General features: G+C 51.1%; 1 protein-coding gene across 10 annotated transcripts in view; it reads left to right on the plus strand.

The window, feature by feature from the left end:
- The window catches only part of RBM33 (RNA binding motif protein 33), a 141,087-nt gene that overhangs the window by 90,501 nt on the left and 33,255 nt on the right, over positions 1-17,331 (plus strand). For 8 of the 10 annotated variants that reach the window (XM_045496284.1, XM_045496285.1, XM_045496290.1 and 5 more), the window contains 5 exons: positions 4,376-4,508; positions 4,872-5,215; positions 6,336-6,638; positions 8,689-8,973; positions 12,580-13,209. In XM_045496284.1, the coding sequence (XP_045352240.1) occupies positions 4,376-4,508; positions 4,872-5,215; positions 6,336-6,638; positions 8,689-8,973; positions 12,580-13,209 (1,695 nt within the window). The remainder of the gene's footprint in view (positions 1-4,375; positions 4,509-4,871; positions 5,216-6,335; positions 6,639-8,688; positions 8,974-12,579; positions 13,210-17,331) is intronic. The other 2 variants (XM_045496286.1, XM_045496287.1) reach the window with 1 other exon arrangement.

Raw genomic sequence — 17,331 nt, forward strand, 5'->3', positions numbered from 1 at the left:
AGTATCAGGGCTTCGCAAACGAAGTAACGAAGACAGCCACGTTTGTGGGACAGAAAAGTCAGGAACCTCTCTCCTCTTCTCCTGGTTGTGAGTAAAATCAGGACGGAAGGCGAGGAGAAGTGGTCGCTGGTCTCCACGCAGCCGGGTGAGGGACACCAGCTTCAGAAGCAGTCCCCCGAGGCTTCCTCCTGTATCTGGGCCGCGCCTGGCCTTCGAGGAGTGGGTGACGCAGAAGTAGACGCTGGGGGACCGGGTCCTGCTGGGATGGGGTGGCAGTGGGCTTGCCTGATGTAGGAGAGGGCAGTGCTCTCTGGGAGAGGTTCCGAACACTGGCCAGCTGAGACTTGGCTTTACCCGTGCTGGGACTGGTGACACAGTTCTGAGTTCAGAGAAAGTTGTCACCGTGAGTGCTGCTGCTTTCCAGCTATGAACTCAGCACAGGACTCAAGGCTAAGGGGAAGGAGCCCCAGAGAACTCCCCACTTTCTCAGAAAGTACACTGTATTCTTTGTCCTTTCTGACACTGTCTCCCTGTGTCTGTGCTTTTTTGGTCAGCTTGTTAACATAGGAGTGACTGACACAGCCAGTGAGTTAGGGGCCCAGATGTTTGCTGACCTTAGTTCAGGATGAAAGCCTGTCAACAATCAGTGGTGTAATACTTCCAACCTTGGTTATAATTTAGCACGCTCTTCCTTTTTTTTTTTTTTTTAATTTTGTTAATGTTTATTTATTTTTGAGAGAGAGAGAGAGAGAGAGAGAGAGAGAGAGAGAATGTGTATGAGCAGGGGAGGGGCGGAGAGGGAGGGAGACACAGGATCCGAAGCAGGCTCCAGGCTCTGAGCTGTATGCACAGAGCCCGACGTGGGGCTGGATCTCACAAGCTGTGACATCATGACCTGAGCTGAAGTTGGACACTTAACTGACTGAGGCACCTAGGCACCCTATTCCTCTTTTATTTCTGGTTTTGTTTTGAGTCCTTTCTGCCTTTTTTTATTTTTCCTTATGAGTCTGGCTAAAGGTTTATTAATGTTGGTTTTTTTCAAAGAACCAGCTCCTGATTTCATTGATCTCTTCTATTTTTTTTTTTTTTTAGTTTCTATTTCATTTATTTCTGATCTAATCTTCATTATTACCTTCCTTCTATTTAAATTGTTTTTTAAACGTTTATTCACCTTTGAGAGACAGAGCATGAGCATGAGAAGAGAGGGAGGGAGACACAGGATCCAAAGCAGGCTCCAGGCTCGGAGCTGTCGGCACAGAGCCCTACACGGGGCTCGAACTCATGAGCTGTGAGATCGTGACTTGAGCCAAAGTTGGACGCTTAACAACTGAGCCACCCAGGACCCCTGTGCCTCTTTTTTAAGTGAAAAATGTGACAGATGTCATGTTAGAGCGAAAATTAGCAGCAAGCACGTCATTCCTACTGGAATATTCGGTATAGATGAAGGGGAACGGAAGCGGATCGGACACAAAGGACCGCAAGGAGCGTGGCAGGGGGCGCGGATTGGGAGTCCGTGTGCACCCAGGGTAGGAGACACCTTAACTGATGGGAGGCATGGAGAACGGGGATGTGAGGGTGGAGGGACGGGAGACAAAGATGGCGGAGGCCCCTGGGCAGTGGGAGCTGCAGAGCAGGAGCAGGTGAGACACTGCTGAGGGACGTCGATAGGCCAGTCACAGTTAAATCCGCACATTCGGCGATCCCAGCTCTCATCTAGCAACACTCAGTGGTCTGTGGAGCCCGGAAGGCAGGGGTCCCTCCACGGGCCGTGCACGGGACCGGCAGCTGGCGAGAGAGTGAAGTAGGGCAGGAGGGAACCAAGTTTCTACACCGAGGGTAGCTTCCAGGAGAAGCCTTTCCGTAGAGATTTTGCACTTTGGCTGAGACGGAAGCATAGAGTGAGCGTTTTCCATAGAGATGGATGAAATACGAGACATGGCAGTTTGTGTATAATGTGATGGTTTCCAGAAGTCAGAAATCTGAGTTGGCCGTAGGCTGTCATTTCCATATCTAAGTCCAGGGAAAATACGGTCTTTAAAATCCCCAGCTCTAGAGGCGCCTGGGTGGCTCAGTCGGTTAAGCGGCCGACTTTGGCTCAGGTCATGATCTCACAGTCTGTGAGTTCGAGCCCTGCGTCGAGCTCTGTGCTGACGGCTCGGAGCCTGGAGCCTGTTTCAGATTCTGTGTCTCCCTCTCTCTGACCCTCCCCTGTTCATGCTCTGTCTCTCCCTGTCTCAAAAATAAATAAAACGTTAAAAAAAAAAAAAATCCCCAGCTCTAGTCATTTTGATAAGATTTGTGTCGTGGGTTGAAACTTCCTCTACTTCATTTTCATTGTGTTATGAATAAAATGAATCCTGTGGGAGTTTTTAACTTGTTTTTCTTGAGTATTGAAATCTCTGATTAAAAAAAAAGTACAACAGAACGGTGTCACCGTGGGCACCACGGTGTCCCGAGTTTCCGTCGCCTTGGCTGTGAAATGGGACGCACGCTCCCACCGTGCTGTGCTTTCGTGAGCTCCAGTGGTCAGGGGCTCTGCAGAGCCCGGTGTGCGGTATGGAAGCCACAGGGGACGAAGGTGGCCAGTGGGCTCAGGGCCCAGGGACCATTGGTCCTTCCTCTGAAGTAGACATTCATACAGTATCGATGCTTGACTGGCTCACGTTGGCTTTACCAAGGTGGCTTATTTAAGTCCGTGTGAATCCCTGCAGTTGGTAGTCACTGGGGGGGGGTTGTCTGTAATGCTGGCTCACAGACGCAGGGGCTGAGCATCTGGGTAAGTAGCACGACGTGTCTCCCACAGTGGTTGGCAGCAGACGAGACCTTAGCCTCGGTTCACACCCGGCCCTGGGCTTTGACTCCGTTCTCCAGCCTCCTGACCTGGCTCTCCCTGGGCTGCGGGACCAGCCAGAGATACAAGAGAAGTGACACTGAATCCAGCTACCCGGCACTTCCCCGGGCCGTCCCCAAGTCTCCCTCTGCCCAGCCCGCCTCGTTGCTGCCCCACACCCAGCACGCGGCAGGCACGCCGGCTCCCTGCAGGTGGCCCTAGCGCCAGCCCGGGTTTCGTGACTTGATCTCTAAACCTGTGGTGTGATTCTCAGAACGTGGATGGACCCGGTGTCCCCAAGAGTTGGCTCAGACCCCGAGGCTCTCCAGGCCGGTTCCCTTAGAAGCTGCCCAGTGGTGACAGTCCTGCTGAGGGGCCGCATCTGCACCCAAGGGGCTCTTCTGGAGCTGGAGCTCTTCACGGAGTCCGTTCCGCTCACTGTGTGCTGTTGTCGCAGAGTCACGGGTAGCACAGATGGTTACAGGGAGAAGGAAGGGCACTGCGGTTTGCAAAAATATTTCCAGCGTAGTAATGTGATGGCACATTTACAGCAACTGAGTGTATTAGTAATAAAATGACGGAAAAGGAGTTAGACATTTAAGGTTAGGAGGAAGGAGTGTGACTTTTTTTAAAAGTTGAGAAATACTGGTGGAGTTTCAAAGAACAAGATGTTCTTAAATGAAAATTATTTTGATGGTATGTATAATTAATGAATTCTTTCTGGAGAAGTGAAAGAAAAATTGTGAGGCTTTCTTGAAATGCCTCACCAAAAAAAGTGCAAATGTGGTACTTAAAAAAATCTCCACGGGGGCTCCTGGGTGTCTCAGTCGGTTAAGCGTCTGACTCCCGATTTCCGCTCAGGTCACGATCTCATGTCGGGCTCTGTACTGACGGCAGGGAGCCTGCTTGGGATTCTCCCTCTCTCCCTGCCCCTCCCCTTCCTCAAAAGTGAATAAATAAACTTAAAACTCTTTACAGATACTTACAAGGCCAACTGGAAATTGAAGTACTTTTAGTTTTTCCATGTAGAGTTCTAGCGACAAGTACTTACTGAAAAATGTTATCCTGGAGGAGTTCATTCATCCAGAGTGTCTTCTCCAGGGTACAGTCTGACCGTGTGACATTGCTCGTGGAGCAGTATGGTTTCCTAAACCTTTCTCGTTGTCCTGTTTCACCAGAAGTTGCTGATGTTTATTATGGTTCACATTCAATTTCTTCTTCTTCTTTAGACATAAAGCAGCTTCATAGGCGTGGCTTGTGGTTGTGTTTATAAGGTAGCAAATTATAGCACGATTGGGAAGATGAATGCCAGGGACGCCGAAAGTAGACATTGGGTGTTTTGGGATTGGGCAAGAAGGGTCGATAATTGCACGGGTGTCTCTAAGCTTAAAAATAATGTTCTTGTTCTGCTGGAGCGCTCTGAAAACAGGGAATTGATGTTTTGGTGCTGCGGTTGGTGTCGGCCTGTGGGTAGGGCAGGATCCCCGGTCTGGGGGACGGCGCCCACTCTTTTCCCTCCTCTCACGTCGTCCCGTCGTTCCTCAGGGCCCTCCGGAGTTCCCGCAGCACACGCCCGGGCCGGTCCCCAGCACCTTCAGCCAGCCCCCGCGGCTTCCCCTGCAGGACCAGTGGAGAGCCCCGCCGCCGCCGCAGGAGCGGGACCCTTTCTTCTTGGGAGGTAAGGGGCGGCCGCGCGGCGGGGCGGAGTTGCGCGCGGAGAGGAGCCCCCACGCGTTTGGGCTTCGCTCTGCCTGGAGCGGCGGGTCGTCGGGTGGGAGAGGCTGGTGGCCGGCGCGTCCGCCCGGCCTCGTGAGGCCCGCGTCCCGTCGGGCGCCGTTGGCATCCGCGGTGAGAGGCCCCCCGGAGAGGAGTGGCGGAGCCCTGTCGCGCTGGGACGCGGCCCGTGGAATCCCGCTCCCTGGGGTCGTGCCCCCCACGTGTGTGACCTTTGTTCGCCGTCACACGGTCCGGCGGCACGCGGGCGGGTCGCCCCGCGGCGGGCCCGGTCCCCGCGAGCAGAGGGTGATGCCGCGCGCTTCAGTTTCAGGCGAACCGAGGTTCCCGAGTCATCTCTTCCTGGAGCAGCGCAGCCCCCCGCCGCCGCCGCCGCCCCCCACGCTCCTCAGCGGCGCGCACCCCGTGCCCGCCCCCAGCCCCCTGCCGTTCACCCAGCCCGGGCCAGCGTTCAGCCAGCAGGGCCAGCAGCCCGTGTTCCCCAGGGAGAGGCCCGGGAGGCCAGCGCTGCAGCCACCGGGGCCGCTGGGGATCCTGCACTTCAGCCAGCCGGGCTCGGCGGCCACGCGGCCCTTCATCCCGCCGCGGCAGCCCTTCCTGCCCGGCCCGGGCCAGCCCTTCCTGCCCGCGCACGCGCAGCCCAGCCTGCAGGTATGCGGGGGAGGGGCGCCTCGGCGTCCCGGGGCGCGGGGACCCCGTTGAAAGAGCCAGGGTCTCGTCCGAAACGCGCTGCTTTCTCGACAGGATCGTGTATCTCCTTGGCCGGAGAAATGGAAAAAGCAATGGTCAGTTTTGGGGAAACGAAAACATTCCGAGAGGCCGTACTGCTAATAAAGTCAGGGCAGGCTCTTTGCTCCTCGTCGCAGGATTCTTAAAAGGGTTTCCAGTGGAAGTAAAGTTCTTTGTCCACTTACGTTCCTGCAGTGGCGTAGCAGAAAGGTTCTGTGCGCCGAGGGGAAGGAGAGTGTCGCCGTTGCCCGTTATTTGGAAGATTTGAGTGCCCTCTGCTGTGGGTCACGCTTCATGGGCCCCTTGAGTTCCGGGAGCTCGTGCTTGCCCCGTACTTTCTGCCGGTCCTTCAGGTTTACTGTAAAGACCCATCAGGATGGTACACCTGGCTCAACCGTCTAGAAACACACAGACCACCTCAAGTGGAAAAAGGAAAACGATCATTATTTAGATTGTTCACGTGGGATAAAATGTTTCTTCTTTGAGTAGAAGTAAAAGGGGCTTCTTTGAGTAGAGAGAATTATTCCCAAAGAAAAGGAAGAAATCCCGTCCTCTGGGAAAGGTCACCACCCACAGGGGGGCGCCCGTGGCTCCCGTGTCCCCGCAGCGGGCACGCCCTCCTCCTGTGCTGCTGCCGTTCCAGTTAGCACAGTAGTGTGAGCTCCTCTTCCCGGCTTACTTTTCTCTGCAGCATTTGAAAGTGCCTTGCAGGATTACACCTTCCGGCTGTCATTAGTTTTGGGGCATCTTTATCGGTCCCAGTACGTGGGCGTTAGAAACTGTGCTGCCGGCAGCATCCTTACTTGTTTCCTTAGATTCCTGGAATTTGGAGGGTAGAAGGACTCAGCGCAAATATAAGGTGTAAGAGATCGCTTTTGGCTTGTTACCGTGTTTTAGGTGATACGACCTCTGTCAACAAATCTAAGATGAAATTTTAGTGCCCTTCAAGTTGCTGGTGTTGGGGTTTTAAAGAAACGGCCGAATTGCAGCGTACCTAGCAAGTGTGTTTATAACTGTTGTCTGTCTTTGTTTTGGCGCCAAGGGGCCCCTTCACCCTCCGCTGCCCCCTCCGCACCAGCCCCAGCCGCAGCCGCAGCCTCAGCCCCCGCTCCAGCCGCAGCACCAGCCTCCGCTGCAGCCGCCCCCGCAGCACCAGCCGCCCCCGCAGCCGCAGCACCAGCCCCCGCACCAGCCGCAGCCGCACCAGCACCACCACCACCTGTCCGTCCCTCCGCCGCCGCTGATGCCCATGTCGCAGCCGCAGTTCCGGCCTCACATCCAGACGGCTCAGCCGCAGCCAGGCGGTGCTCGGATGCAGTGTCCCCAGCGCCAGGGGCTCAGGCATGTAAGTGGCCCGCTGCCTCCGGCTGTCTTCCCGGCGCACCTTTTAAGGGGCGGAACTTAAGGGGCAGAGCTGGTGAGGCGGCATATTTTCCAGTTCCGGTTTAATTCCTGAAACATGGGTAGTACATTTCTCTGAAGGGAGTGTGTGTGTGAAAGACTGCTTAGGAAATTGATTTTCTTGACTGCAGAAATTAACGAAGTCCCTTTTGTGCTGGGAAGACTGTATTAACATTATTTACTTCATCATCTTATGTGTGTATACCTAGATTCTCTTATTTATGTATTTATGTATGTATGTATGTATGTATGTATGTATGTATTTATTTATTTATTTTTACGTTTATTTATTTTTGAGAGATAGAGACAGCATGAGCAGGGGAGGGGCAGAGAGAGAGGGAGACGCAGAATCCGAAGCAGGCTCCAGGCTGCGAGCGGTCAGCACAGAGCCCGACGCGGGGCTCGAACCCACGAACCGGGAGATCATGACCTGAGCCAAAGTCAGCTGCTTAACTGACTGAGCCACCCAGGCGCCCTTATATACTCTTACAGTGGTGGATACCGTTAGTGGACACATAAGGTTAGGAAACCCTTCTTTTGGGCGATGGCCACTCTGCCTTAACCGCTGCTTTTTTTTGTTGTTGGCTGTATCGTCTCTGCGTCCTTGTGCTCTGCATAAATAAATGGATTCGGGTGGAATTGACTGGACAGCCTCTTGCTAGGCACCATCTGAGTTCCTGGGAAGGCAGCAGTGGACAAGAGACAAGTTTCCTATCCTCGTGAAGCCTGTATTTAACTGCGGGAGGTCATCAGTGCATCTGTGAGGACACAGTCTCAGGTGCCCTCAGCAGGTGTGCTATGTGGCCTGTCACTTATCCAAGGGAGTTATGGAGTGTGCATTGCTTTAAAAATAAAAGACAGTAGTCATTGCTATTGCCTTGTGCTCCATTAAATAACTCTATAAAGAGACTAATGGTTAGAATTGTGGGCCAAGGTCAGATAGTTGGGCTTTCCTTTTAGCACTCTCCCTTTGACCTTGAGCTTCCAGGGTGTCGCTTAGCTACTTTTAATCTCAGTTTTTCTCATACCTGCATCTTTCTTTCTTAGAGTAACGTTGAGACTAACGATACAAGAAATGAGGAAGGGGACCTGGGTGGCCCAGTTGGTTGAGCATCCAGCTGTTGATTTTGGCTCAGGTCATGATCTTGTGGTTCATGGGTTTGAGTCTCATGTGGGCCTCTGTAGTGACAGCCTGGAGCCTGCTTAGGATTCTCTCTTTCTCCCTCTCTCTGCCCCTCTCTCCTCTCACCCTCCCACCCCCTTCCCACATAGATGGATAGATAGATAGATAAGTAAATAAATAAACTTTAAAAAAAAAGAAAAGAGGAAGGAGTTTGGGAAAGATGCATTGTAACTTAGACTTCATTGTGTTAGAGCAATGGCAGACTGTGTCCCTAGCCTTGTGCCCGTAAACATTGGCCTGCGTGTTCTTGGAGCTCAGTGCTCCTACAGCCGGCTCCTACCTCTAAGCTCCTCCCAGGGTCGTGTCTCTGTTAAGAATCCCAGGGACGAGCATCACTAAGACTTTCCCTTCAGATAAAACTTTCAAGCGTGTTTCTCACGCAGAGAGCAGTTTTTCTTAGGATGCTGACTTGTCGCTTCGCTCTTTTTCTTGTGCCGCCTTAAATTCCGGGACCCAGTGAAAGTGGTGGCAGTCATGCTTTGTCGGCCCCATCAGTTCTGCTAAAAGTGTCAGTCCCCACACTGAGACACCGCTACAGCCAGCTGGTGTAATTTCCATGAAAGAGGAACTTGTCTGTAGGCAAATATGATAGCCTTGACCGTCCTGATCCTCAGCATGATGGTGTGCTGCCCCAGAGCGCAGGAACACTAATGCACGAAGGCGAGTGTTCACCGGGGAAAGCTATCTCCACCCCAAAGAGAACTCGCTCACTAATTAAAATGATTGGTACCATGTTTTCATCCACTAATGTGCCTTTTTATCTTTCTCCCAAGTATCCAGTTATAATTCGGCTTCTTTCTTCTTGTGATAGAACACAACTTCTCAGAACGTAACCAAGCGGCCAATGCAGCAAATGCAGCCCACCGCTCCCAGGAACAGTAACCTGCGCGAGCTACCGATCGCGCCGTCGCACGTCTTGGATATGGGCAGCAGTCGCTGCTCCACAGCCTCGGCTCAAGTGAAACCTGTCATCAGCACGTCGCCACCCTCGAGGCCGGGGGCGGGGTCCAGGGCCACACCGGGGAAGACGGAAGCCAAGGTCAAGCCGCTCAGCCCTGTGGTTCAACCCAAAGAAGAAGCAAAAACAGAACCAGAGGTAGGACTTTCTTCATTAAGAGATAATTTGGGCCCAAACAGAAAGTCTTACAATAAACTTGTACTTCTTAGTTTACTCTCATCCCGCGAGTTTTTCGTAAAATTTGGCCACGGTTTTTCATCTGGCTCCTTCTTTGAACCCAGCAGCCTTCACGGAGGACACGCTGTCATTTCCACATGTTTACGGTATCGGATTGCATTTCTGTTTTGTGCATTTGCACGTGTTGCCGCAGAGCCTGTCCCCTCCTCACGGGAGCGAGCAGATCACTTCTGGAGACGGCCGAGATCGTAAATACCTGAGGCGTCACGGCCCAGCCGGTCTTCATAATTACTCACCTCTGCTGTTTTAGCACAGAAGGCCTCGTAGACCATTCCGCATCAGCAGGCGTGGCCGTGTGCCGGTAAAACTTCCGACAGAACCAAGCTTCGGGCCGGATTTGGCTTGAGGGCTGTCGTTAGCCGATCTCGGACGTAGATGTACTGTGACGTTTCTATGACTGTTTCTCTTTGCCCCGCTACTGGCAGATGGGGCCACTTTGACCTTTGGCCTCAAAACGAGATTTTGCGGGCAGCTTTCTTTTGTTGTGAATTCTGTGTATTATCAAATAGAATAAGTCGTATAATGAATGCAGGACCGTATTTTCCATGGTTTCCAACTAAGATCTTATTTGTACCTTGACTTCGTTTTGGTCACTTGGTTACTTTTTGTTTAGGAGTGGCTCAGCGTTAGTACAGTGTTGGTCATCAACTTTTTAATTGTCTCTTGTTTACTATTAGTAAAATCTGTGGTTGGGACAAAGCCCTGGGGGCCATTGATCTGTAAAAGAAACGGATCTGCTTGCCCGATGCTTTGTGGGGTAGGGGTTCAGTTCCGGGTTGCTCCCCAGAAATACAGACGCAGAAGTTGAGCGGTAGGTGTCAGATGGAGGTTCTAACCGAGCGGCTAGGAGTCTGCTGTCGCATGGGTCAGCACCACACCCTGAAACGGCCCACCGTTGCTAGCCGAGGTGTTTGTGCCTGGCAGGTGGGAAGAGGTCAGGTCAGCATGTGCAAGGTCCACCAGTGTTTTTAAGAACCATGTACGACGTGTAGTAAGTTAGTGTCACTTACTAACGTGACATGATGAAAGGATGAGAGTTTCATTCCTGGCACCTGGGTGGCTCAGGCAGTTAAGTGTCTGACCCTTGATTTCTGCTCAGATCATGATCTCACGGTTTGTGGGCTCTGCTGACAGCTCGGAGCCTGCTTGGGATATTCTCTCTATTGTGTGTGTCTCTCTGTCTCTCTCCCTCTCTCCCTCTCCTTCTCCCTCTCCCTCTCCCTCTCCCTCTCCCTCTCCCTCTCCCTCCCCTCCCCATCCCTCCCCCCTCTTTTGTCCCTCCCCTGCTCTCCGTCTCTCTCCAGAATAAAAAAAAAAAAAGTTTCCGTAGATAACAACAGAGGCAGGAAAGAATAAGCCACCTGTTTTCAGTCAGTTCTCTTTCAGTTGAAATTGGGGGCTGGGGTCAGATTTTCCTAATAAATTACTGCTACCAAACGAGGAATGTGAACCTCAAGTAGAAATTCTGAGTTAACATTTACAAAGACCACGTTAGAGAAAGTCTGACTTTTTTGGTTTTAAGATCGATGTATGAAAACGTTATGTAGATTTACTGACTGGATAGGGGTAGTTTATAGAAAGGAATTTTGCTAAAAACTTTATCCTGGTTCTAGTCGTACAGCTAGCACCTGCCTTGTACGTTGTGACCTGATTTAGTTCAGAAAAAATGAAGTCACGTGAGTCACGTTATTTTCCCTGTGACAGTGGTTAAATAAAATGAGAAAAGTGAGCTTTGGGCATGTCACTAGCCACTTGTTGCTGTTCTTTTTCACCGTAGTTGATCCAAAAGTACAGGCTTCTGCGGAAGCTTTCTGTAGAATGCAGCAGGTGCCATGAATGCGAAATGAAACTCGCGGGCAGCCACAGTGTGAGTCGAATGTCCTTATTTTTTTGCTTTTAATTTTATGTACATATAGATATAGAATGGGACCAACAGTAAAATGGTTTTCCTTTTTAAAAAATCTTAGGTACATGTGGTTTATTTTCCTACCCTCATCCAATTGCGAATGATAGAATAGAGGGCAAATCCACTTCCAAGTATTTGTACCTACGTTCTTGTGTACTCGAACATACTTTATTTAACTCTTGCTTGTTTGGGGGAAACCTTAGCGTTAATTTTTCCTCTGTTGATGAAACAGTGGGCCCTGTGGCCTTGCCGCTCTCCCCCAGCAGTCTGCTGCTCCCTGAGTGCCCGGCCCCAGTGCCTTTGGGACAACCGTCCCCGTCTTACTGTTCTTCTGCTTTTCCCTTGCTCTGGACACCTACCTGTGTAGCTATTGTCTGCCTTCAGTTTGCTATTTCAGACCTACCTTAGATTTTGAAATCAGATGACCGAGTTGGTCAGAATTGCTTCTGAAACGCCAGGCCAGTTCTGATGAGGCCCTGACTCTGTGTCCGGTAGGTCAAGTGCATCGGCTCTGGGTGTCTTCAGCTGCCTTTTGATCTTCATTCCCATTTCTTAAGATTTATTTGTTAGTAGCTGAAGTGTAGAGAGATTAAATCCTATTATGTTCTTTTGTAGAAGATCTCTGGATGAGGATATCTATTTTTTTTAATTACAATTTTTAACGAATTCTTAACTTTTTTTTTTTTTTTTTTTAATTTTTTTTTCAACATTTATTTATTTTTGGGACAGAGAGAGACAGAGCATGAACGGGGGAGGGGCAGAGAGAGAGGGAGACACAGAATCTGAAACAGGCTCCAGGCTCTGAGCCATCAGCCCAGAGCCTGACGCGGGGCTCGAACTCCCGGACCGCGAGATCGTGACCTGGCTGAAGTCGGATGCTTAACCGACTGCGCCACCCAGGCGCCCCAACGAATTCTTAACTTTTAATAAACTTCTTCATAGGATGCTCTTCCTGAAAGTTACTGAACTTTTTCAAAGATTTCTTTTGATAGACTTTCAGAATGGTTTGGGGCTGGCATATTAAAGGCCTTCCTTATATACCATTAATATTCCAATACTGCAATTGGCAGCATTTTGATTCTGAGGAGAGTGCATGAGTTCAAGGTCAGAGAGATTGACTTGTGCTGTTCATTATAACCAATTATTCTGTGACAAATGAGTTTGAGATGAGGCTGAAAATTCTGTACGAAAAATCAATAGTTCTAATCAGGCCCTTTCAGATCATTTATACCCACCTTTTGTTGGTTCGTCAGAGAGGAGCCAGATAAAACCTGTGTGACAGCACGGTCTCCCTACTGTTGGCGTTTCCATTCGAAACATATTTTGATATCTTAAATGAATAGTTTAATTGGTTTCAAACTTGTAAATGAGTGGAAATTTACATTATTTCGTTTTTAATATTCTGATAAGATTTTCCAAATTAGCTTTAGCTGTGTAATTTTTTTTCCCCTCCCCAGAGGAAAGAGTTCTACTTAAAGTCTGTAAGCAGATTTCGAATGGCTTTTTGCAAGCCCTGAATTGGGCGTATTTGGAAAGTGCGTCTCCTCCGTGGTCCCCCGCCCCGGTTCTGCACAGTAAGCCGGGCGTGTTTTCTCTTGCAGTTTCCCGATGAAGATGAGGAGACGCGCCTCTACCGCCTGAAGATCGAGGAGCAGAAGCGCCTCCGAGAAGAGATCCTGAAGCAGAAGGAGCTGCGGCGGCAGCAGCAGGCGGGCGCCAGGAAGAAGGAGCTGCTGGAGAGGCTGGCCCAGCAGCAGCTGCACCTGCCCGCAGCCTCGGCCGAGCCGGACGAGCAGGCGGCCTCACCGGCCCCCGCCAACGGGAACCCGCTCCTGCCCTTCCCGGGCGCGCAGCCTAGACCGAATGTGAAAAACAGACTCCTTGTGAAAAACCAGGACGGCCCTGTTTCGAACGTTCAGCCCAAAATGTCCAACTTTGCGCCGGCCGGCGCTCCGGGGCAGTACCAAGGACAGCAGACGAAACCGCCCAAGCACCCGAGGCAGGCCAGGGCTGTCCCTCAGAGTCCGGGCCCGCACAGGGTCCCGCAGGGGAAGCCCGCGGACGCGGAGGGGCCGCCACCCCCCTCGCAGAGTGCTCGAGCCGCCCTCCAGGGCCGGCCCCCGGACGCCAAGCCCGGCGCCAAGAGGACGGTCATGCACCGGGCCGGCAGCGGCGGCGGAGACGGGCCGCACGTCAGCTCCAAGGTCAGGGTGATTAAGTTGTCAGGCGGGGTAAGTTGACGAGGTCACCAGCGCCTCTTGGAATCTGCGCCTCACGTACAGTGTCCTCGTCCCCAGAGGAGGGTTGGAAGAGGGCAGCCTGCTAGAATCACGCGGTCCAGCCTCTGAGCGCCCGAGTCCAGTGGTCAGGGTTGTCTTAAGTTCTCCTTCTGACCTTCCGGTTCCCCCAGGTCTTCACGGAAGGCCAGCGTGGCAGCCCCAGGGCAGATGCTTCTCAGTTTTAGCTTTCCTTTCGTAGGTAATTTGTGACAGAATCACCAAGTTGTTTTAAAAATTAAGTTCCCTTTACCTGCAAACAAGTAACCTGTTGTGTGTAGCTTCAGATTCAGGGAGGCCCCGTGGCTGGGGGACAGGCCGCTTCTCAGCAGCATTGTCTCCAGGACTGTCATCTTGTGTGTCCAAGCTGGTCTCTCTCGTTTTAGAAGACAGAGGCTTAGCAGAGTTCTCCAGTGAGGCCGTGTGGGTCGTGTGGTCCCGGGGGGAGCGCAGCCCGCTTCTCTCTGTGTTTCTGAGCGGTCCCCGTGCTCGAGCATTCTCAGTGAGGGCCAGCTTGGTGGTCTGGGTAAAGGTGGCACTCGGAGGTGCCGCGGACAGGTCCCCGCCACACAAGGCTCAATAGGCCACACGCTCTTTGCTCCCCGCACAGAAAGGGACTCACAGCCTGTTTCGGCGGCAGTGAGACGGGGGGCAGGGCAGGGCAGCCGGGGCTCTGGTCCAGGGAGAAGGCCGCGCACTGGGTTAGGGACAGCCCATGGCTGCTCCTGTGAGTCGCTGACCTCCAACGCCTTTGTTCCTGGGTCCGTATAAAAGTGTGACTTTCTCGCATGCTGTAGCAACAGTTTTGGTAGAATGACAGGAATTGGAAATCCCATATTCAGCAGACCCTGTGATATTTTTCCCAAATCTGTTTTTTCTCCCCTCCATTTGTTGTGATTCAAAATGTTGATAAGCAGATGGCCTGCGTCACCGCAGCTTGTGTTAACATTGTGTGAGTTTGTTTTCTTGAGGCGAGAACCCAAGCGTTAATCAGTTTTATGGTATCTGTGGCCTTTTGTTCTGGCTTTGTCTGAGGCATACTTAATTTCTCTCTCTCTCTTTTTTTTTTTTTTTTTTAATTGAGTTAAAAACTTAGGAGGAGGGTCCATGGGGCCATGGCTGGGAATAGGCCTTTTCTTGTGGCCCCTGTGCCTGGTACAATGTGGTGATGTGGCCTGTGTGAAAGTGAGGGCCGCTGGCGGGCTGGGATGTGCAGGCCACCACTCTGCTCTGAAAGCAACTTTCAAACCAGTTAGCTCCTTTCCTTTAAAAAATTTATCTACTTAAGTTTTTGCTGTCTTTTTCTCCAGTAGGGGAGGGGGAATTTTTTTTTTTTATCGGACTGTATTCCAAAATCATGCTGTATAATTTTATAATACACAGAAAAACAACAGAGGAGTTTCACGTAAAAATAGCTACGTGCCAAAATTTGAAACAACTTTCTTTAGCTCTCCTTTTAATTCCTAAGTTTTAAGTTTACTAACTGACATGTTTTGTATCTTATGATTTATCTTAGCAAATCCTGTAGTAGTGTGTTGGCAACTTTTGAATTATCGGAGGGTAAACATCTCTTGTTTGTATCTCTCTGAAACAGAAAAAATAGTATTTCCCTAAAGGCCTTGGGGTTTTTTTTTTGTAGGTAGGAAGGAACTATTCTTTAGAAAAACATTTTTTCTTTATTTTTGAGAGAGAAGGAGCACACGCCAGCAGGGGAGTGGTAGAGAGAGGGAGACGCAGAATCAGAAGCGGGCTCCAGGCTCCGAGCTGTCAGCACAGAGCCCGATGCGGGGCTCGAACCCACGAACTGCATCATGACCTGGGCTGAAGTTGGACGCCCAACCGAGCCCCCCGGGCATCCTGAGGAAGGAACTGTTCTTAAGAGAACACGTTCTTAGCTGTACCTGCTGATGCGGAGGGGAAATGGTTCTGTTCCGGCATTTCTCCTGTCGTTTCTGCCCCTGCCAGCCTGCCCTCTTCCCGGAGACGGTGGCACGAACACCGGGGGCTCAGCTGGTACCGTGTAAGGGGCCGACGGGGGCTCACCTGTCACACCTGTGCGGAGTATCACGTGTGCGTCTCACCTTTCTAGTTACTTACTGAATGAAAGCATCTCGTTGTCTGATCACGTTCTGTTTGTGTCTTGCTGTGAGCCCTGGACTTCTTTGCGTCCTGTTAGTACAAAACACATGCGTTGTGTATTGTATTGATAAGGTTTCCTAGAGATTTACTCTGGAGAGAATTTTGTTTACCTTTTTTCTAACCTATACTGGCATCAAATCTGTGTCGTTAGAATTATTCTTTGCATTCAGTAGGCTCCTCTAGTCTGTTGTCTGGTTTCTAGACGGGACCCGGGACTGTGGTGGTATATAGTGGCCTGCTAAAGTGGTCCTGGTGGCCACTAAAGTAGGTGTCCACAGGATTGCTAGGGAAGCAGAAATGTCTTGGAATTCTTACTCTGACAGGCAAATTGGAAATATCTTAAAATGTAATGAGAATTCTCAATTTACTTGTGGGGCTGTTGTGAACCAACGCGGAATTCTCTTGTTATTTTCCATATTTTATTTGTAATCAAATAATTACTTTTGGATTTTATTAAATTGGGTTTTTTACAATGGGAAAGAGCCCGAGTCTTAAGGCAGTCGTTTTTAGTCTTCTTTTTTATTAGGTTCATTATCTTTAAAATGATGTGATTTTGAGAGAGGGTGTGTGTGCAGCAGAGGAGGGGCAGAGGGAGAGGGAAAGGGAGAGGGAGAGGGAGAGGGAGGGAGGGAGGGAGGGAGAGAGAGAGAGAGAGAGAGAGAGAGAGAAAATCCCAAGCAGGCTCTGCACTGTTCATCATGGGGCTGATCATGGGGCTGGATCCCACGAACCGTGAGATCATGACCTGGGCCGAAATCAAGAGTTGGATGCTTAACTGACTGAACCACCCAGACGCCCCTATGGTGATTTTAATGCACCCTCATGATCGTAAGAGAATTTCTAGTTTTTTAATATCCTTTCTCTTTATTGTGGTTAATGCATCTCGGGCACGGGAAGTATTTTCAGAAAGAACTTAGTAAAAATTCTTTCTTGGTATTGGTTCTCACAGTCGCGGTGACCATGATCGTGGTTAAGGTCCAGGAGTGGTTCTTCATCTTTCTCAGGGGCTGTTGGCATCCTGCCGGTGGTTGGTCCTCGTGAAATTCCCTTCTGTGGAACATAGACGTTGCAGCTGTCCCTCGCCAGGACCGAGAGCTCGCGTGTGCGCGCGGAGGCGCCACGTGGTAGGGACAGCGTGGCTGTGTGTGAGGGAGCCCCGTGTGTGGACGGGCATATGTCTTCTGTTGCTTGGGGCCCTGAACTGCCAGTTTGTTTGTCTGAACCCAAGTCTCCAGGCTGCGGACGGGGTTTTTAAAGTTGTGGGAAAGGAGGAGATGAACCTTCTGGCACGTGGAAGGCCCTCCACGCATGTCTGTTTGCTTTTTAGGTGCTCCCAAGGCCCATTCCAGGAATGCAGGCTGTGGTTTCATGCCCTAAATAGTAGTAGTTACCGTACATCGGGTGCATAGCATGTACTCACGGCATCTGGATGAGGCGGATACTTGTGTTCCCATTTTACAGGTGAGTAGACGGAGTCTCAGAGAGGTTGTGTTAGCAGCCCAGGGTAGAGCTAAGTTTTTTACCAATGTTTGTAACAGTTGTTTTTGCTGCTGCCTTTTTCCGGTGTTAGCTGATGAGGGATAATATTCTGCCGTTTCCAGTGAGTACATAGAGTTGGTCCAGAGAGTTCTGCCAGGGGCTTCTGGAAGAAGTGTGACGATTAGGTTTCGTTTTTCTTGCCGAGCCCTAGTGGTGGCTCCTGACTGGAGAGTGTTGGGGAGCGTCCGGAAGTAGGAAAGTGCCGCGAGGGGCGCGTGGCCGCAGCTGCGGGTGCGACTGGAGAGGGGCCGGGTTTCCATCATTCCTGTTCTGGAAGCTGTGTTAACATGGGGGTAGGCTCCTGGCCCCCGGCCTACCAGCGTGAGGGACCGTGTGGCCTGGCCGCGTGCAGCCCTACTTGCCGTGTGCTGTAAGCGAACCTTTGAACATTGCTGGGGA

The sequence above is a fragment of the Leopardus geoffroyi genome, chromosome A2 (assembly GCF_018350155.1).
Source record: "Leopardus geoffroyi isolate Oge1 chromosome A2, O.geoffroyi_Oge1_pat1.0, whole genome shotgun sequence".
Lineage (NCBI taxonomy): Eukaryota > Metazoa > Chordata > Mammalia > Carnivora > Felidae > Leopardus > Leopardus geoffroyi.